This window comes from Diprion similis, chromosome 3 (genome assembly GCF_021155765.1).
Source record: "Diprion similis isolate iyDipSimi1 chromosome 3, iyDipSimi1.1, whole genome shotgun sequence".
Lineage (NCBI taxonomy): Eukaryota > Metazoa > Arthropoda > Insecta > Hymenoptera > Diprionidae > Diprion > Diprion similis.
In genome coordinates this window covers 1,093,422-1,105,893 of record NC_060107.1, presented here as the reverse complement: position 1 = coordinate 1,105,893, position 12,472 = coordinate 1,093,422, and the positions used below count along the sequence as shown (strand labels likewise).

The 12,472-nt window shown below is 36.7% G+C and overlaps 2 protein-coding genes across 6 annotated transcripts; both read left to right on the top strand.

Moving 5' to 3' along the window:
* Window positions 1-320: 320 nt before the first annotated feature.
* On the top strand, window positions 321-1,964 carry LOC124404082 (abasic site processing protein HMCES). Its single transcript, XM_046877930.1, has 6 exons — window positions 321-453; window positions 600-834; window positions 937-1,251; window positions 1,378-1,485; window positions 1,574-1,725; window positions 1,821-1,964. Exons 1-6 carry the CDS (start codon window positions 434-436, stop codon window positions 1,957-1,959), a joined length of 969 nt encoding a protein of 322 aa, XP_046733886.1. The 5' UTR covers window positions 321-433; the 3' UTR covers window positions 1,960-1,964.
* Window positions 1,965-2,558: 594 nt separating this feature from the next.
* Window positions 2,559-11,295, top strand: LOC124404626 (tyrosine-protein phosphatase non-receptor type 2-like). Of its 5 annotated transcripts, XM_046878954.1 has the most exons (10): window positions 2,560-2,836; window positions 3,079-3,141; window positions 3,387-3,548; window positions 3,659-3,921; window positions 4,099-4,324; window positions 4,461-4,613; window positions 5,137-5,323; window positions 5,452-5,659; window positions 5,780-5,890; window positions 11,128-11,295. In XM_046878954.1, exons 1-10 carry the CDS (start codon window positions 2,750-2,752, stop codon window positions 11,192-11,194), a joined length of 1,527 nt encoding a protein of 508 aa, XP_046734910.1. In that variant the 5' UTR covers window positions 2,560-2,749; the 3' UTR covers window positions 11,195-11,295. The 5 variants fall into 5 exon arrangements, with proteins under 5 accessions (XP_046734907.1, XP_046734908.1, XP_046734906.1 ...); XM_046878951.1 differs by lacking the exon at window positions 11,128-11,295 and having other exon boundaries at window positions 2,559-2,836; window positions 4,461-4,610; window positions 5,780-7,727; XM_046878952.1 differs by lacking the exon at window positions 11,128-11,295 and having other exon boundaries at window positions 2,559-2,836; window positions 5,455-5,659; window positions 5,780-7,727.
* The last annotated feature ends 1,177 nt before the right edge of the window (window positions 11,296-12,472 follow it).

Below are 12,472 nucleotides of genomic sequence, written 5' to 3'. Positions count from 1 at the left end.
AGGTGACTTCAATTTCGGGGCCTAATCTATAGTACGAAATTTAGCCATCTGTGGCGTCCCAATCGATCCTGGACCATTGGCTGATGTGAAAAATAGACGTTGAGGAACGATTCACGAAGCTTCGATACAACAATTCCCTACCATTACCATTGCCACCGTGAGAAAATCCGTAGATACAGCTGATACAGGGCACTGCCATTACCCCCGAAATAATATCCACGGCCCGCTACCTTTAGCAGCGTGTAGTCAACGCTTAAATAATAATAAAACGGAAATAAACGTGGGAACAATTCGAACGCAATAAATTGATGAATTATAAACAGTCAACGGTTTGCCCAACAAAGCTAAGCCGACAGATCAATTTTCTAGTAGTAGACAGCGGAATCGTGTTGCTCTAAACGACTTCGAAGTCGAACAAAGTCGAACGTACGATATGTGCGGTCGGACAGCGTGGTAAGTTGTTAACAAGTTCTGCTGCGCCAGCTCGGCTAATTGAAATAATTGGCATAATTTGAGCGCGTGAGACGCTGTTCGAGAGAGCTGGTGTTTCAGCGTAGACGATGTCAACACCGCTCGACATGTTTCTCATTCTGTTTCAGCACCTTGGAACCGGAGGCGATGTGCAAGGCCTGTCAGTACAAAGATTCGGCGGGAAAACACGCCTCGGCTCGCTGGCAAGCCGAAGAAACCGGAGATGGACGGGGCTATTGTTCCTCGTATAATCTCGCCCCGACGGACGTAATTCCGTGCGTCGTTGCCGGGCGGCATTTCAGAGCCGAGGAGGAACGAGTCCTGCATCCTATGGTGTGGGGAATGATACCTCGCTGGCACAAGGTCAAATTTCCATACACACACGCACGGCCCTAGCTGCCTGCTGGGAAACTTCTGTATCTATATTCAAGTTTTCTTTTTTCTTTTATTCGCTTTGTTTTGCAGGGTGACTACAGGAAGCACGGTATGTCAACCCACAACGCTCGCTTCGAAGGTTTGTCCGCGTCCAAGTTGTATTCTCATCCTTTGTCACTTGGTCAACGATGCGTGATAGTATGCGATGGTTATTACGAATGGAAAACGACCAAGCAGACTAGCAAAGGCAGTAAGCAACCGTATTTCATTTACGCAAAACAGGATGAAGGTGTCAAAATTGAAGATCGTCAAACTTGGAACAAAGAATGGTCCCAAGATGATGGCTGGAATGGGATCAAGTTATTAAAAATCGCTGGGATATTTGACACATGGTTGTCTGCAGAGGTATTGAATATTGTTACAAGTTTATGAAACCCTACTAACGACAATGAAGTCAATCTGGACCCTTTCAATAATATCCAAGCTATTACAGAAAAACAGGTCTTATTAATCAACAAAAACTTGTTATAGAACAAAAAAATATACAGTTGTTCGATGATAACTACCAGTGCCAACGAAATACTATCATGGCTACATCACCGTATTCCTATGTTTTTGGAAAGCGATGAAGAAGTGGCTGTATGTTTTTCTAATCGTAATGAGATAATGGAAGAATAAAATAGAAAGATAAGCTTGCTGCACGTTAAAGTTAATTATTTACATCCAGGATTGGCTGGACTACGAAAATGTTCCGTTGAGAGATGCGTTGAAGAAGTTACACGGACCTACAACAGACTCTCTCAAATGGCACCCAGTTGATCCAATGGTGAATAACTCACGATTCAAGAGCATCTCTTGTTACCAGCCAATCGTCATTGAGTAAGTAATAAATTTTAAGTTGTCTAGAAATATGTAGTAATTTACAAATTCATTTCCTTCTTTCTAATATTATTTTACAATTTTATTTTATCCAGGGAGAAGAAAGAGAAAGTTCTTCAATCCGGTCTCATGACTTCTTGGCTGAAAACTGGAAGTATGAAAAGTGTGAAAAATAAATCCGAGATTGACGCCTTCGATGATAAGTCAGATATCAAACGGTTAAAATCAGAATAATTATTTTCAACCGAAACTAACAATATGTATACTCTTTTTTTTATTATTATTAATATTTTTATATTTATTATTATTTTATATATTTAAAGTAGAGCGGTTTCAAATCGGAAAAGAGTAAATACGCTCCTATATCGCAAAAAAAAAAAAAAAAAAAAATATCTCAGGAAAACAGAATTCGTTACCATTGCCATAGGTAGTAAGTAAGTAAAAGTACAAATATTAGTTATTCGAGCTGTGTACAATTAATTGATAATAGGATAATCGTTGGATGGTGATAACCAGGCGACGTTGACAGAGAATCGCTCTGCTCTGTCTTGGATTGTACTTATTTTTCCTATTCCAATAAATTATGAGATTTAATCTGTTTCATTTATCACATTTCTGAAAAGGAAAGAATCAAAAAAAAAGGTCAGCATTAAAAAATTAGCCAATCGGCTTCTCGCTTACGGATAACCGTCTCAACATTCAAATCTCCCGCTCTCGTTCCACTCGGTCGACATTGCGAGATGGCGTTGAATTCGGCGGCGAGTCTCTATTAAGTCTATGATTGTGAGGCACCCGCTGTCCTCGAGATGTCAGCACCGGTCGATGTGCGAAGCCCAACGTTTTGCGTTGGCAGGGGTCGGCCTGGGTCTGGTGGACCTGAGTGCCGTGTGTTCCGTCTGAATTTAACTGCAAAAAATCCGCTTTTCATATGGCTTGTCGAGCGTAATTATTTTCAGAAAGCAGCATTAAATTGGGAGTGATTTGTCGCGCTCATAGAAACAGGAAGAAAACTGCGCCAGACAAAATGACCAGTGAAACGAGTGGGACGAGCAACGTAGAGACGGAATATCTGGAGATCAACTCGAAAGAGGCCTGGCCAGTTCTCTATCAGGTAGCCAACAAAAAATATCTCATTCTTCTCCACCGCTTTATCTTCTTTTTAGATTAATTGAAAATCATAACCCTCGCCGTTCGGCCCCTCATTATTATCCCTCAAAGTCAACGCACCTACATAAGTATCTAGCGTCAACTCCTCGCCGCTGTTTAGCCACACGATGTTTTTTTCCTTTTGTCCCTTACTTCATTACCCGAGAATTCCGCTATTATCTACTATTACCGGAATTCCGCTTCTAGCACACACGTAGCAACAATCTCCTGCCTACGTCCGTACGACAAAGCTCCTTGTCTGACTGGTCGATACGTTGTTGCATGCAGCCTGATTACTCCTTACTCCAAGTCAACCTACTTGCGCTCATTATTTTACAGATAGGTTCACCTCGCTAATGCTCTATATGTTTACAATGGGAATTCTTCTTCGTCGTGCTTTCCCCATTGTCTCTAAATCTTCTCACGTATTCATTTATTGATCAACTATGTATTCGCCTTTGCATTTTACATATTTTACCTTCCAAGTATCATCCGTCTACCGCTATGATTCACAGCACATTCGCAACGAGTGCGGGAACTATGCCTACACCTGTAACGAGTCGAAGAAACCACAAAATAGAATATTCAACCGATATAGAGATGTCGCACCTTACGACCATACTAGGATTATTCTTAAGAAAGGTCCTTGTGACTACATCAATGCTAACCTCGTGCGGGTGAGTGTCTTGTCATCATTAGAACATTTCCGTTGTATTATTATTTTATTATGTTACTTTTTAGTCGATCCAGTCACACCTCGTTATCATTACATTGTACTTTCATGCAGATGGATCGCGCGCATAGGCAATACATTCTGACCCAAGGTCCCTTGGCCAATACGTCAGGACACTTCTGGCTGATGGTATGGGAGCAAAATTCTAAGGCTGTACTCATGCTAAACAAGGTCATTGAGAAGAATCTAGTTAAATGTCATCAGTATTGGCCGTTGGAAGGATCTTCTAACCATATAATGATGTTCCCAGACGTTGGACTTAAAGTAGAATACCTTAGCAAAACTGACGCGTCACATTACACGACCAGAATATTAAGGTACTAGGCAATCTGGATCTATAAAAACGATAAAACGTATTCTTTAACGATAACTCTATCTCCAACCTTTCTCACTTGCTGTAATATTAACAAAGTTTATTCGCTGTGAAACTACACTACTTAAGTTTTGATTTTCAATCCTTCGGATGAATTATTCTGTGTTTATTTTCCCAACAGACTGACAGACGTGGAATCAAAGGAAAGTAGAGATATTATGCATTTCCATTATACAATGTGGCCGGATTTTGGCGTTCCTCAAAGCCCTACGGCCTTTTTGCAATTCCTTGCTGATGTCAGGCAGTCTGGTGCTCTGGACCAAAACGTTGGCCCCCCTGTGATTCATTGCTCTGCGGGGATTGGGAGGTCTGGAACATTCTGTTTGGTTGACTCTTGCTTGGTATTGGTAAGCCAAATTTGTCTTTTTTTCATTTCAAACAGTTGGTTAAGTGCAGATCGAAATTTAATTACCCATATCGTAAAAAAAAATAATCGTACCGCAAGTTTAACTCAAAGTGACAGATTATTCCTGTGCTCATTAGATAGAAGAAAATGGTCTGAACTCTGTCAACGTCCGAGATGTTCTGCTAGAGATGAGACGGTATAGAATGGGCCTTATCCAAACCCCCGATCAATTGCGCTTCTCTTACGAGGCAATAATAGAAGGAGCTAAGCAGCTGCCGTCCAACAACGTGGTAACTAATACCAATTCACGGTAGCACATTGCTATTAGTTATTTGTATGGTTTATTGAGCGGGTCAATAAATTCATACTGATTTTCATCCTCGTTAATCTTTGCTTTGTACTATATGTACTTAATTGGCTATTCTCTGACTTGTTCGTAGCGACTCTAATTCATTTTCATAATTGTTCCATTCATTTGCTCTTATCACGCTCTAGAATTTTCAAGTCTGTTGCAAAGTTACCAACACTTTATGACTGCCAGATAAGAAATGTCAACAAGATAACATATTTGAGCACAAAACTCTCAGGAAATGAATTTCACATCATAATTAATACGGCAATATGTAGTTGACGACTGCTTACTGTTTGGAGAAAAATTTCCAGATATAAAATCACTCATCGAACAATTACTCATAAAATTTTCCACCAATTTACATTGCAAATGACTGCTGAATATCTTACTCCACTAATAGCACTGTACTACTGTGGCGCTTTCAATTATGCTAAAAATACTGAATAGTCCGTTCTTTTCAGAATATCAACACTAATGAGGTACGAAATAACTCATACAACCCAGTGGACGACATCTGTAATTCCGTACTCGAAGAGGAGGAAGAGGACGAGGAGGAAGATGAAGAAGACGATACGCCTCCACAGCCTCCACCAAGAGGAGAGTCGCTAATGAAGTCTGAATGGATTCCCAGTCCGAATAGTGACAACGGTACTTTGTTCAAACTCTATGCTGCATAACTTTCATCATCTTATACAGAATACTTACTGTGATCGTGAGCTGAAATCCAACATAAAGTGTTTGTTCTGTTTCCTAATACATCCTCTTTTTTCAATCAGCAGATATGAGCAGTCCACCAGACAAACCACTGCCAAGCGAACCTCCGAGCTACGCGGAGCCCAGCACGAGCCCTCCGCCAGCAATCATTGGTGTTGTCACAAACAATTTGCACGACCAGAATAGCGACGACGTCGCTCTACCCGGAGAGCCACATAGCGATGGGGATATTACGTTCAAAGCATCCAGCCCACCATCCAGTCCAGATACGTATGTATTTTATTGTTCCGATTACTGCTTTGTGACAGTTATAATATGGAATCAAATATCGCTGCCTGGCAATTATCTTGAAATGCTTAATTTCCCCGAAAAAAATTTCTCTGTGTACAGAAAGAACGAGTTGCGGCAGCGTAATTTGGCAAAGAAGGAGAAATTGGCCGCTCAGGTACGAGAGATGAAGCGGCGGCAGAAGGAAACGGAAGAATGGCAGCAACTCAAGAGGTCACTATTTAAGCCCCTTTCAATAGGCATAGGTGCTGCGATTGTTGGTGGGGGTGTTATCGCGTTTTGTGGTTACTTATACCTTCGCGGATAGGTAGAGAATAGGATTTAAATTTAAACGATACACATACGCGCAACTGGAGTTATTAGTCCTCGGTGTAAATTGAAACCCAAGTGTGTTTCGGGGGCAGTTACTTCTCTCTGATCCAAGTATAATATTCAGTCCTGTAAACCAACGACGGATTCAATGACGCGGTGAGTTTCTGCGATATTTTTATCAAACCTAATGCTGCTCAAGAGCTTTGTCACCACGCATTTATCTGGTCATCGCGTACTACTTCCGTGTGTTATATTAAACGTGTCGATGCGACGACGGGGAATTATTTATTCAATATTTATACATGCACACATATTAGGCTCCATTTGTATCAAACTATAAAAACCACCTGCAGCTTGCCTAGTTATTTTGCTGTAAAAAAATCACCATTCACCTGGGTTTCAGTTCTTTTTACTATTCTAATTGATTGAGCCTTACTTTTTTTTGCTGCATCTTTTCTCAAACGTGCTATACTATCATGGTGTAACAGTTGTGGTTCGTTAAATTATCAACCTAGTATACGTAGTGATGTTGAATGTTGTTTTTGATTTAGATAAATCTTGTCATTCGCGATGGCTCCTATTTACGAATCATTGCATTATACCTAATAGTTGAATGGAACGACCAGTTTTTACTGACATCAAAATAATTTCATTCACTTTCTCGGAGTGAATATTTTCTAACTTGGTATTATGAATGTGATGAGAGGAAATTTTTTATGCCGGTATATTAATTATCTTAACGTGAGTTTCAATTATGATCCGCCGTTCTACCGTACTATGGTACTCAACAAATTTGCTCATTTACTGTTGAGAATACGAAGCAGCTTGGTCATGTATACATGGGGCCAAGCCATTGATCTTGAATAAGCCATTTGGCATCTCGTTGGTGGTGAAACACGTATAATCAGCTATTGAGATAGGTATTCTAATCAGACTTTATACATACGGAAAGTAACTGACTCTGAAACACGAACATCATAAGAAGGTCGCGAAAGACTGATAAACTCTGTAAAATTGTATGAAACCTTTCTATTTGTATTTTTATATTGTGATTCCCCCGAGTTTCTGCAGGATATTAATTATGAAAGAATCCGTCATGATGATCCATCAATGAATTAGTTTTTCTAAGAATCATTGAAACTCCATACTTCTTCATCGGGTCCACTATGCAGCGAATATTACTTAACTAAATCCTCAGGATATATTGATTCAAGGCAGCGCGCGCACTATATACCAAAAGAAATGACTTGATACGCTGACCTAATATACACCATTACATAAAGAAGAGATGCTTTTATATAAAAAAGATGCTGCGACATGCAATGTATCACTGAAGGTAAAAAAAGAAAAAGAAAAAAGAAATTAATTTTCGCGTCCCCTAGCAATAAAAGCACTTAGAAATTGGCGAAATACAAGTTTCTGGCTCAGTCATCGAAAGTAATTTGGAATATTGAACTGCTGTTAAATTAATGACTGATCTTCAACAGTTGTATGTTGACCATTGAAACGAATTAAAATGAATGTAAGTATTTAAGTAGTCGAAATTGAAAATTTCTTTTTGTGGTTATCGTCGTCATTCAGGGTAACAAAACCGCTCGGTCGATTGATTGCCTAAAAATTGACGAGCTGTTGTTAATTGATACTAACTATATTCGTAAATCTATGCGTGCGATTTCCCGATAAATTTTCTCTTGGTATGCAACTCATACAAAACCAGGAGAACGAAAGAACATAGAAATTCAAAAAAAAGCAAACAATGAAATTTATAGACTTAATTAAATCGCAGAGAAGTAGTTTAATATACGCCATGAACAGTAAACTTCTAATACGAATTTCGGTATAGATTAGGCGTTATTATGCACAACTTGTCACATGGAGCAGAGATTGAAACAAAATATATGAATCGGAAAAGCTACAGTGATATGATACACGGTAACTTGATATTTTGTCAAGAATTAATAGGAGGGGGGCTGCTTCTTATGCTGATTATTTCTTACAAGTTATATACCTACCGAAGTTCAACTACGATAATGATTTAAGCTGTTTGATACAAGTAGCGACTGAACATTCCTGAAACTAAAAATTTATACTTTAAAATACCAATCAGTCCCAATTAAACAGGCTTGTCCAAGCTATCTATAGTAATGTACGGGAGAATAAACTAAACCTCGTTAATTTTGAGCTGTGAATACGAATAATATTATAACGATTACTGATAAGTAATAACTACATTACTGTTTGAACACGTTTATAATTATCAATTTAGGTACGAAATTTTGATTTCATGATGTGCGAGATTTGATTTCACTTGATTTTTTTAATTTTCTTCTCTCACTGTGGAGAAGCCAGATTAAACTATACGATGCCTTCCACTAGCCGAGTGGATCGACGACTGCAGAGTTATCTCTCAATGAAATTTACTTGTATCCTGATATATTTTTATCCGTGTCAAATGAGAGAACTCGTGCAACCTTAGCAATCCAGGCAATTAATCTTGTTACACGATAAAAAAAAAGGTCGAAGCAAATTGCAACATTTTATGAACTGATGATCGATCCGCGCAATTTTTGCTTTTGCATTTCTCAATAGAAATTTACTTATACATACAATTAAAAATATAATTTTAGAAGGAACCAAAGTTCGTAAACATGGACTCCGTTATCCCATTATATGTATATGTAATATATATACACATTTTCAGACAAATCTTAATTATGTAAATAGAATACGCTCGTACGCGAAACTGAAACATATTTCAATTATTATACTGAAAAAGAGAAAACGAAAAAAAAACTACAAACCAACATAAAAGGGCCTAATTTTGTAGTACATATACATATATATGCGCGGTGAAAAATTAAGCATACGCGTTTCACCTGAGAAAAAAGGCTATGTTACATCATAGTTTACACTATATTCTCTTTGATAATCTTTGCCTCTTTCTTTTCGCAGATAATTGCTATATTATGTACCTACTAAAATTTTATCGCCAAGAGTGTTAACTCAGAATAGCTGTGTTTCTTAACTGTGCTATTAACTGCTATTTCTATGTGTTGAGCGTCGCTCTATTTTTCTAATTCCCAATTGAAGTATTTATGCTATTTGGCATAGTATGATTCCATTTTTTACTTTAAAATTTATTTCCAAATAACTTAGTTGGCTGCTTTTTAATACATATATGTATACATTTTTTTTTTCCTTCTCCTAAAATTGAAGCAAAAAAAGTAATCGAAAACAAAATTTCCAATCGATGCAAATCATTACGGATAATCGGTCGTCCTTCTCTTGTATAAATTGTCAGAAACCTTAAGCATCAAATTACCCACATTCTTCGTACATTCATTTCACTGGCGCAAAGCATCCTCGCATTAAGAGGAAATGAGAAAAGAAAACAAAGTACATCATAAAGTAGAGCAATTTTTATTTTGTCTATAAATATTAATAAAATAGTGAAATAATTGAATGAATAAATTTAATTGAAAAAACAAAAAAAAAAAAAAAAACAAAAAAAAAACTAAGAAAAATGAAAATAAAGAGAAAAAAAAACACAAAATGAAGACTTACGATTTTACAATTATGGATAAAATAGAACTATATACATATTTCTACTCCTACCATTGTTATTATTATTACTATTACCACTATAATGTTATTACTGTGATCATCATTAATAACATCGGTATGGTTATTATTATTATTGTTTCTATTGGCGATATTATTATTATTATTATCATCATCATTGTTCCCATCGTATCACGATATTGTACGTACGTGTATGTATATACATATATATATATATATACACACACATGTATATATATACATACGTACGATCATTCAGGTACAAAATGCAATTCTACTAAAATGAACCTTGAACACGAAACAATTAGTGAAACTTAGCAAAGTGCCTATACATTTACGTATGCATACCTGTGTAAGTGTATACATTACTTGTATGATGAATAGTTCTTACGTGAGCTGGTGGAACTCAGACTGCAACGTTGAACGGAAAAATAATTCGATAATACATTTAGACAGGATAGAGGATAGCTGTATTACAAGAACATTCAAAAAAAAAAAAAGAAAAAGAAAAAAAAAATTATACGCATTATATACATTAAAGAAAAAGAGAACAATCTTTGATAACCGACAATACTAACTGTTAAAATAAAATTGGCACTCGAGTAGACAGATTTATCTATACAATTTTTTATTATTATTATTATTATTATTCTTCTTATTATTTTTTTCTACCGTCACTGTATCGCGAAACTGTTAAAATGAGATAGTAATTAGACTCGTGATACGGGAAACAGTTTTTATTCCCCTTTTTTTTTCCTCTTCAAATTTTCAACCATGACAATATATTGTATTATACAGCGGAGACTGAAACTAACACTTCGTCATTACCGGTGTATCGATATCTATGTTATTCCTGTTGTTGTTATCATTGCCCTAGAAGAGAATAGTTCTACTTCCTGACCTGGCAAAGTTGTAATTTCAAACTTGTACCTACAATCGTGTGTTATTGTTGGTAGCAGTACTGTAAAGTATTAGAATATTAGCAAGCGATTTTCCCAGGGAAGATTAAACGTAATTTACGAAAATTTTCATACTTCCACGGTATGAATATTAACGATACAGACGTGATAAATATTTATTTCAATATATATATATATATATATTGTATATATATATATATACACACACACACACACACACATGTATAATTAAAGAAAACTGAACGTCTATTTTATAATGATAATATAGAAACGTGTGTAGCTCATCAATTATTATTATTTTTTTTTTTTTAACCTTTCATTTTTCTGTAATTTCTATTCGCCGTTTCAATCTCTGATACCACATATGCGTACACACATTCTAATATTATCACTAAAGCTGTCGAAAAATTTAGTGAAATTGATAATGATTGATAAGAAATATAGTTATATACATTAAATGCATATACAATATATGTGTATACGTAATACTATACGTGTGATGAATTATTATTATTATTATTATTCTCTGAATATTCATTCTGTTGTTAAATATAAGGTAACATATAGTATACGGTTTTGCATCTACCCGAATCTTCTCACGGAGCCTGTGATCTTCAATCTAATGATTTCTTTCAGATCAAAACAAAGCGATACCGTCGAACTGACAGAGAGCGTACACGAGGAAGCTGAATCTTCAAACTAAGGCATCAATCTTTTAAGTTAATATTAAAAATAGGAAGAGACTTGTGTTCTTTTTTCTAACAATTTTTTTTTTAATCTTTTTTTTTCGTTATTATTATTAATATTATTTTTCTATTTTTAATTAACGTCCTCTCCCTTTCCTCTGAAAAGAAAAACCAAACAAGAACGGACAAAAAATATACATATATATTTGAAAACAAATGGATGAAAACAATATTTATTTAATTAGCATAAAACCTTGGTATAGATGGTAATAAATCATTTAATTTGAACGATACAAACTACTTGAATGATCCAAAGATGTATCATGTATGTACACCAATACGGTCCCTATATTTCAAACTACTTATACTTATAATTCTCGCATGGCGTACGTCACGACATCGCTAATCGAGAAAATTACCAAATCACTGCATCCCGAGTGAAAAAACTCCTATTTTCTCGATTGTTTGAACAAGTTTATTACGCCTGAGCGATCGTTGATATTTGTTTCATCTGTTCTGATATACGACTGGCATTTACGCGGCAACATGTCTCTAAATTGTAATGTTTTTTTTTTTTTTTTTTTGCTTTTCGGTTTATTCATTCTTCTCTTTTTTTCGCAAGCTGCAACTTCACTGTTCAACGCAAGGCGAGCAGTAGCAACGAATTTCACTCGTAACGTTGACGTTGACACGTCTTGCGACACAGATTACGTATGGAAAATTTATATCCCATATACAATAAGTCGTTCGATAATCCATCCATATGTGTTTGATATTACGAAAGTCTTGTCGCGAAAACGGTAAACTGAGTGAATTGTGGCATGGTGAAGGCAGCCTCGGCAAAAGACAGGCTTTTATGGATAATTGTCCTCGTCGCGATATTGAATTGCATTTCTGGTTATCCTGCGGAAGCTGGGAATAATGATTCGTTACTCGCCACGGAAGAATCGAAAGATCCCCGAGTGACGCACCGGAAGAGATCCGCCCCCGAGGATCCTTCGACGATAAAACTAACGTCAATCCGCACTCCAAATGACACCGCGGGCGAAAATTTATCGCGGCGTGATGAAGCCAATCAAGTATACGATTTCAATACAACTACAACGGAATCTGTTGCTCACATTTCGCCAGTATACAGAATCACATATACCGATCATACCGATTCTGGATCAACCTTAAATTCGCGTGGAAAATTAGACGGAGAGGAAACGCTGCAGGGTATTGTTGAAAGTCATCCGACAATTAGTGCAACCGATCGGACCACGCAGATTTTCGGCGAATTTAACTATACCGAT